This window comes from Cibotium barometz, chromosome 42, assembly GCF_041138505.1.
Source record: "Cibotium barometz isolate CiBa-2024 chromosome 42, ASM4113850v1, whole genome shotgun sequence".
In the NCBI taxonomy this organism is placed as follows: domain Eukaryota; kingdom Viridiplantae; phylum Streptophyta; class Polypodiopsida; order Cyatheales; family Cibotiaceae; genus Cibotium; species Cibotium barometz.
This window is the reverse complement of record NC_141087.1, coordinates 44,741,052-44,750,390: the sequence shown is the minus strand read 5'-3', so window position 1 is coordinate 44,750,390 and position 9,339 is coordinate 44,741,052. Positions and strand designations below refer to the sequence as shown.

At 43.1% G+C, this 9,339-nt stretch overlaps 1 protein-coding gene across 1 annotated transcript; it reads left to right on the top strand.

The window, feature by feature from the left end:
• Positions 1-336: 336 nt before the first annotated feature.
• LOC147614531 (uncharacterized) lies at positions 337-7,626 on the top strand. Its single transcript, XM_086781083.1, has one exon. The coding sequence runs from the start codon at positions 5,619-5,621 to the stop codon at positions 7,533-7,535; it is 1,917 nt and encodes a 638-aa protein (XP_086637209.1). The 5' UTR covers positions 337-5,618; the 3' UTR covers positions 7,536-7,626.
• Positions 7,627-9,339: the final 1,713 nt, after the last annotated feature.

Below are 9,339 nucleotides of genomic sequence, written 5' to 3'. Positions count from 1 at the left end.
CCTCAATCCAAATGCAAATCTCAACGACCAAAAAAGAAAACTACTCCATAACATCATTCACAAAAACTTGGTGCGAGTTCACCAACAAACTCCGTGGACATTGCTATAAGGTCAAGGTAGTTCCAAAGATTGGATTCCCAAGTGCCTCCAAATGTCACCTAAGCCTACACTAAGAAAAAACCCTCAACATTATAGGCATCAACGAATGGTTCATAATGTTTATCAAAGGTAGGTGCTTGTGTACATACTTCAAGAGCAGGGGTATTATGATGACAATTCCATCATACGGTTGCTCAAACCAAACAAAATGAAGAAAGCCTTGTGAGTCAAGGCGTCGATGCTGGGTTTCTTATTAATTAGATGATCAAATTTTTAAACCGGAGGTTTTTAATCTTATTTCGCTAATATTTAATTTGGAAAAGTGAAATCCCTCCTCCTTTTCATTAGGAACTAGTCAATAGGATTTCGCTAATATTTAATTTGGAAAAGTGAAATCCCTCCTTTTCATTAGGAACTAGTCAATAGGATTTAATCTTATTTCGCTAATATTTAATTTGGAAAAGTGAAATCCCTCCTTCTTTTCATTAGGAACTAGTCAATAGGATTTCGCTAATATTTAATTTGGAAAAGTGAAATCCCTCCTTTTCATTAGGAACTAGTCAATAGGATTTAATCTTATTTCGCTAATATTTAATTTGGAAAAGTGAAATCCCTCCTTCTTTTCATTAGGAACTAGTCAATAGGATTGATGTGATCTACCTACAAAGTAGACCTAGCCATCAATGTTGTCCTTGGTTTACCACTCGCCTTTCTTTAAAAAAAAAAACTCCCCTTTTTTTTCTTAAAAAAAAAAAAACAAACAGGAGGAAACGGAATACAAAATGCTTTTTAAACATAGAAGCATCTCTTAACGCATATATCTTTTGAGCTACAAGTTCTGAAATTTTTCCTACAATTGATTCATCCCTCTGGTTGATGATCCTCATCGCTTCTTCTATTGTTTCCATGCTTGATTGAACTGGGAGTTGTTGGATACTTGGGTGAGCTTGTCGACTTTCTTGTTGGCTCTACTCACTGACTCTTGGTGCTTGCGTTGTTATTTGGGAGGGAGTCAATGGCATCTGCAAATTCTGAAGGGAGCAGATTTGAATCCAGCTAGGCAGCCAGAGAAGTAGGGGGTACCTTTTCCCTGGATTCTGCTATTATTCTTTTGCACTTGGTCTTTTCTTCATCTTCCTCCCTGGGGGGGGGCTGAAAATATTAGCAAAGTGGTCTGAAATACCCCTAATGTTTTCTTCCACTGTCAGCCTTCCTACCATCAGGACCTACCATCATGGGTAGGAAGTCCTTTGCTTGTTTTCTCTTGAGGGCTATGAACATAGCTTTCGTAGGTCTCTCCCACTTTCTACCCCACCACTCTCTGAAATATAGTCTCAGATGGTGACATTGTATCTCCTCTTCTCTTCTCAGGTCCGCTTTGGCTTGCAGCACAGAGGGTTGAAGGGAGAGGTTGCCTTTGTTTACCTCCTGTTCCAGCTGGAGCAATCTCTTGTATTTGGCATTTCTCCTTTTTGGTCTGACTTCAGCCACTGCCGTTCTTATATGGCTTAGGAACCCCTGAGTTTCTTTTACCGCCAGGGACCATCTCCTGGCTAGGAGTGATTTCCCTTGGAAGTGCCTGCGCCAAATTTCTTCCACCCCTACTTTGATAGAAGGCAAGTCAAATAAAGCTGGATCAGTGTGAAACCACCTGACCTTATTTTTGAATCATTTTTTTCCAGCTGTACTAAGATAGGTTGGTGGTACAAAGATAGGTTGGTGGTCTGAGAGGGCTATGTGAGTGGCTAAAGTTACTTTGGCCTTTAGGTATATGTTGTAGAGGTTGGAGGCCAGGTAGCAGTGGTCCAGCCTTGTCTTTCTGAGTAGGTTCCCTTGTCTATTATTGCTTTAGGTGAACTCCTTTTTTTGATCTATGTCCTAAGGTCTTGCAAACCTGTAAGATTCTCCAAGGTCCTCTTTTCCCTTCATGAGATTGTGATTCCTTGACATTGGTATCTGTCATCTGGGGATTCCACCATGTTGAAATCACGTATTAGAACCATAGGAGGAGGGAGACTACCATCATGACCTAGTACCATCATGGGTAGGAAGTCCTTTGCTTGTTTTCTCTTGAGGGCTATGAACGTAGCTTTCGTAGGTCTCTCCCACTTTCTAGCCCACCACTCTCTGAAATATAGTCTCAGATGGTGACATTGAATCTCCTCTTCTCTTCTCAGGTCCGCTTTGGCTTGCACAGCACAGAGGGTTGAAGGGAGAGGTTGCCTTTGTTTACCTCCTGTTCCAGCTGGAGCAATCTCTTGTATTTGGTATTTCTCCTTTCTTGTCTGACTTCAGCCACTGCCCTTCTTATATGGCTTAGGAACCCCTGAGTTTCTTTTACTGCCAGGGACCATCTCCTGGCTAGGAGTGATTTCCCTTGGAAGTGCCTGCGCCAAATTTCTTCCACCCTTACTTTGACAGAAGGCAAGTCAAATAAAGCTGGATCAGTGTGAAACCACCTTGACCTTATTTTTGAATCACTTTTTTCCAGCTGTACTAAGATAGGTTGGTGGTCTGAGAGGGCTATGTGAGTGGCTAAAGTTACTTTGGCCTTTAGGTATCTGTTGTAGAGGTTGGAGGCCAGGTAGCAGTGGTCCAGCCTTGCCTTTCTGAGTAGGTTCCCTTGTCTATTATTGCTTTAGGTGAACTCCTTTTTTTGATCTATGTCCATAAGGTATTGCTTCAGGTGAACTCCTTTTTTTGATCTATTTCCATAAGGTCTTGCAAACCTGTAAGATTCTCCAAGGCCCTCTTTTCCCTTCATGAGATTGTGATTCCTTGACATTGGTATCTGTCATCTGGGGATTCCACCATGTTGAAATCACCTATTAGAACCATAGGAGGAGGGAGACTACGGAGGGAGTTATATAGCTCTGGTTTGGAACCTGATGGTCTAGAGGCATAAACACTCACACATGTCAGGGGATCCTGGCCTCCTATCTACACAGCAACCCATTTATGATTGGGGTCAGTGAAGGTTTTTGAGATCAATGGTGAGAGATTAGGGAAAATCCCTATTGTTGTACCACCTGAACCTTGGGCATGGTTAGTACAGTACCAAGCAAATTCCTTTGCTATTGCTATTCGGGGAGGAACATTTCAGTTCTTGAAGGCATATAATATCTGGCTTTATTTGCTGATCTCTAAGCCACTGGCTAATGATCATTGCTCTAGAGGGCTTAGATAGCCCTTTGATGTTGAATGACGTAATCTTCATTTTTTATGTGAGGAGGTTTTCCTATGCTCCATTGTTCTAGGAATCTTGTCAGCTGGGGGAGTAAAGCCAGGTTGGCAGGCCTTCTCCTTTCCTTAGGGTCTGTCTTAGGTGGTGGTGGGAGGGGGAGTCTCTCTTCCTCAGCTTGGGTAAGGTGGGTATCAGCCATTTCTATATTGTCCAGATGGTTATAGAGCTGAATGTCCATATTGTTGACTTCAGCAATTAGAGGGTTTGGCTCTAGCAAAGTTTGTAGCTGGGTGTCCATTACAAATCCCTCTTCGTCATCATTATCTGAATCCTCCATGACTGGGCGTTGTAGCATGTCTTGAGAGGGGTCATTCACATCTTCTAGAAGTGCAGTGAAATGATTGCCCTTTTTGGGTCTGATCCCTGGTTTGGAAGGTTTTGGTTTGCCAGTGTTCCTAGCTTTTCTCTGAACTGTTTTAAAGCCATTATCTTGCTTATTGGCATCAACAAGGGTCTGAGGTGGAGCCTTAGAAGGGCAATCCTTAATAAAATGTCCCTTCAAGCCATAGTGGAAGCAAGCATCGGGAAGTTGTTTGTATAACACCTTTTGGTGGATAGTGTTGCCTCCCCCAATGTGAATGATGAGGTTTTCGGTCAAGTCCTGGTTAAGGTCTAACTTAACCAGGATTTGGGGGTGCCATCTAGGGTTAAACTCCTGTGTGCGGGCCTCACACCGAGGACTTTCCCTAAGGGAGCCACTAGTCTTTTGATTAGCGGGTAGAGATGAACGGGAAGATTGGGAAGCTCCACCCAGACCGGACAAAGGGATGGTTTAGGCCCATCTGGGGTGAAGTCAGCCATCCACCTGAACAAGACTAGGGGGCGTTTCTAATCAACCATTGCCCTGCCCCTAACGCATTCAAGGCCATCTCCTCCTCTTTGAAGAGAAACACAAAGTAATTATTCGGGAGGACTTGCACAGTCTCGACGTTGATCCCCCTTGGGGACCATTCCTGGTTGATCCACGACCTGAGAACTTCTACAGGGGGTCTAGCCCCAAAGATCAGGCCTACAAGGGCCCTACCTTGGTAGTCTATCTCCAAATGTTTAACATCCTCCTCAGGCAAGGAGACGGAGATGGACTTACCGCATGGCTGTCTTGCGAGTGATGGGCTAAGCAGTCCATTCTGCAATCATCATCAAGTTGAACTCCAGCAGACGCTGAAGCTCCTACACCTCCTCCATGGACAGGTTCTTCCGGTCCATGTCTCTCCACCGGCGGGAGCCCCAGGGGGTCCTGAGCTTTAGTGGAGTTGAATAGATGTTTAGCAAAAAGCATGCGGCTTTCACCTAGCCCCAGACCATGCCCTAGGTTGGTTCTACATGGGATCCCTGGTGTCTTCTCGGATATGACCGGATGACCCTGGCTTTGACGCCAGCCGGCGGCGCTACTCTGGGGTAAAACTAGTGATGACATCTACGCGGATCCTGTGGCTCGTGGTAAGTGGCCGCCTCTGCTGTGAGGAACGGCCGCGTGGAGGGCATGCAGCAGACGGATGTGAGCAAGCTTTGCATGCAGTAGATGTGGAGGGCATGCAGCAAACCCTAACCTTCTTTCTCAAACCTTAGATGTTGGGATCTGTAGCCATTCTTTTGATTAAGAGCCTTAAAGAGGGTGTAGCACCAAGACTTCCCGGGAGGTCACCCATCCCAGTACTTTCTGGCCCAAGCGCACTACTGTGGAGGTCACCCCTTTCATTTTTTAGTGGTAGGCAAGGTAGATATGGGTAGGTCCCTTAGTGTCGAGGCTATCAAAACATGTCAGAGTGGCATTGTATGGTCACGTAACGGTCGAAAAAAACGGCATTCTAGTGTATTTGTATTGGCCAGAATTAAGAAAACCGAATGAGATTTTAAGTAGCCCTTATTTTAAGGAAATATTTTTCATGTATATTAGTTATAAAACCGGTATTTTGTAAAGATTTCGAAAACAAAAACCTGATAGATTTAAGAGTTGTCCTTATTTTGATTGGTTGAAAAATATGTTTTTTTTATCTCACTAGTATGGTGTTTAGGGGAGACATAATATGGGGGGATTTAAGGTTAAAATCCATCTACGTACTGATTTGATGAGATTGGGTGTGCTCATTGGGGTACAGTTTTGTGTTCGGGCCTTTATAGACTTCTAGGGCACACATCCATGCTTGCCCATAGCATGGGCATGCATTAATTTCGAAATCCAGTAGTAACTATGAAGATCAACTAACCAAATATTCTTTCCGGTGCAGCGGTGCAAGAAGAGAGAAAGTAAGGAGCTCAACAAGTCACAGACAGAATGACAAGTCATGGGCAATCACTAGAGGCACATAGTGGAGAAATTGGAGAGAGAACAGTAGTTGAAAACAACACACAGTCAGCCGCCCAGCCACAGAGTGGGGAGGTCAGTACTGACCCAATCATTTTACATGCAATCAATATACAGTCAACATCACAAACATCACAGGAAACTTCAAGGGGCTTGATGACTTCCAACTGGTTCTGCAATTGGCTTCTAAATCATGTATGTGGTGCGCCTCAAAGATTGCAAGAAGAAATGATGAGAGATTATGGGGCAGCAGTGAAGACAGTGAGATTGTTGGCCTTGAGAAACTCTGCAATAGTGAGCTTGAACCGCTTCTTAGGGTTTTGCGTGCTCACTTGGGCATCCGCGGTAGTGTTGGGTGGTCTCATCAGCGGGCTGGAAACAGTGGAGTTCTTCTTGGTTGGAGCTTTACTTCTGCTGCAAGCTATTCAGTTTGCAGCTGCCGCTATTTGGCGTAGCTTTTTGCCGGCTCGGATGTCCAAGGCCACCTCTCCAACAGCTACCAACGCTGTGGCTTATCTCAAAAGACCAACTGTGGGATTGGAAAGAGGGTCATTCTTCTTCATCTTGGAGATGCTTTGCATCATATGCCTAATGTTTGGAAGCATTATCCTATTTGCAGTCGAAGCCAGGAAATGTGTCGGTTCTGTTCTATGCAGCGTTACCGCAGATTGCCAAGGAAATTCCACATGCCAAGGGAATGCGGAGCTTCTCACTTACCACTCTCTTGTTATATTTTGTTTTATTGTGATGCTGAATGCTGCAGTTGCTACAACTGGGATATTGTATGGTCGCCGCCATCGCTACCAGGTTGCATCACCATGTTTGGAGAAGTACTATGACAAGGTGGTGCGGGTGGCAATAGAGAATGGATTGTTGCTTGCAGGCCAGGTGGAGCTAGTTGACACTGCATTTGAAGCGATGAGTGAGGAATACAGGCATAAAAAACAAGCCAGTGCGGTGTTCAAGGTTTACGAAGACGCGGTGCACCACATGTACGAGCATGAAGGCTTTGAAGCTGCTTTGGTGGCACTGGGGTCAGATGACCGCTATTTGCAGGAAGCTGCAGCAAACATGGTGGGCTTTTGGGTGGAATCCGAGCCCAAATACTCTCAAAAGCGGCTCCGGTTTGAGAGAGTGTTACTGATGAGGCTTGCAGACCTGGCCACAAAAAGTGTAGGGCCCATTGCGAGGGCGGCTGCAAACAGCTTACAAAAGCTTGCAGAGCATGATCCACAGGGAATGGTGATTGGGAAGGGAGGGCACAGTCTACTGGATATCCTTGTGCAGCGCGTGGTAGAGCTTGTAGATTTGTGTGAGCACGAGTGTCACGCAAACCATTCAAGTAGCAGACTTAATGAGCTGCTCCCCCTCATCATCAAGGCTCTTATCCCACTTCTATCTGATTCTACCTGCTGTCGTTCACGCTTTACATCTGAGCAAACTGTACAGTTATCTCAGAAATTGCTCGTGGTATTTGAGAGCCAACACTCATCAAAGCGCAACCAGGCGGTTGCAGGCTGTGCGCTACGTGTTCTCGACAGCAATGTTCCCTGTGAAGACAGCGTGCATCGCCATTTGAGGGCAAGGGAGGGGGCGCCCGCACATACCCAAGACATTTTCCAAGATGAACTAGAATGCCTGCATCGTCTTATCGGCGATGTCCAATCTTTAGAATGGGATGAAAAACTCCTAAACGTCATCCCCATTCGCTATAAGAGTCTAAAGCTATCACCCGGTGGATGGGTCAAGGTGACATTTCTTCCATCCATCATGTTTATAGTCTACATTTTACTAGTAATTCTTGGAGTATTTTATTTGGCAGCAGTCATTGTGCTCTACACTTACAGTGTGAAGGAACTAAACCTCTCCAAAGCCACTGGACTTTAAATGAGTCATGACATAGCCTAACTTCTCTATATTGTTTATCCTAAATTATGTAAAAAAAAACTTAGTAATAATAAACGTGACTATATTGCCATAGTAGAGATTGTCAACGAGATGATTTTGTATATTCTTTGAGAGCTTGGGCTTGTTTAACTATGCTTTAAGATTAATATTTACTTTCTTTTTAATATTTTTTTTTCTTTTAAGAGAATGATTGGTCTTAGAAGACCTTTGCCATTTCAACAATAGCATCTACATAAGAAAAATTGTTGTATACTAGTAGCAGTAGCTAGCTCTCATGTAAACAATCTATCCATGCATAGTTTCATTAATCTACGAAATCTGAATGCAAGTAAAATAGGTTCTCACGTTCAAGGGAAAACATTAATTAATTAAGTTGAGCCTTACAAATGTAATCCAATATATTTCTGTAATGATTTGAATAAATATGTTATTCTACCCATATACATTAAAGTTACAAAAATCAAAAACAAAAAGGGGAAAAAAACTAAATAAAAATGGCCTTATAGGCTATATATATCCCCACATTGCATGCACATGACTATTGCAAATTATATTGATAATACAAGATGTTTTTTAAAAGAAAATGTGATAATGCATTTCTTTGGCTTCCCACCAATAGCTATTGGCTTCCTACCAATATCTCTCAAAGGAATGCATTTCTTTTCCTCGAGGGATGGTAGTGCAGATGAAGGAATTTTGGTCTAATCATTACCCAGGCGTGCATTCAAGCATATACTTTTTTTTGAACTTCTATCCATGAAGGTTTGGATATCCTTGGATCAAATGATCACAAATGGAATAACATACATTAATCTAAGATATAATTTATATAAATTAATCAATGAATTAATGCATCCATCAAACATATTTTAGTACACATCCAACAAGTAGTCTAAGCATCCCCATGTATCAAATAAGCCTCAAGTTCACACAAACGTGCTAAGAAATCCAATCATCACAAACTTCTCATATCATGCTGAGAAATCCAATCATCACAAGCTTCCCACATAACATGCTAAGAAATCCAATCATCACAAGCTTCGCATAACATGCTAAGAAATCCAATTATCACAAGCTTCTCATAATAAACAACAAATCTATGTGTGCAAGCATGGATTCATCTTGACAATCTATCAATACATGTGAGAGCCATGAACCAAAGAAAAACCAAATGGAATCTAAAATATACATGTCATGACAACAATGACCTCGAGGAAACATGGGACGGAACCATTAAAGAGAGCAAGAGTATTCATTCAATTAGTTGTTAGCACACTATCTGACCCTCCTCACACTCATCCACATAAAAGCATGATGCTCGACGATGTGTCCGTGGCATCCTTTTGTAGTCTAAGGGTAAAAGGACAAAAGGACCAGATGTGCAAGAGATTAGAGCAAATCAACACAACATGAAATGGATAAATGAGTGTTTGTATAATGGTGAAGTAATCCAGTACAAGAGACCCTCTGATGTGAGGTGACTCTAAGTAGTCGACTGACGAAGAATCAAAGACGAAGTTGAAGTTAGAGGCTCAGTCAATGATGAAGGCTCGCGTCAGGGATAGTGGTGGCACTCCGTGGTGGGGAAGTAGAGGTAGAAGGCTGCAACCTCAGGACTATAGTAGATGCAGGTGTGCTATTAAATACTAATGGAGTAGCAATGCTACTAATGGAGCAGCAATGCTACTAATGGAGTAGCAATGCTGTGTGTGCGTAGATCAGTTGGGCCTTTACTATGGTAAATCTGACGATTGAAAGTGATGCGCAAGGTTGAAAATGCTAT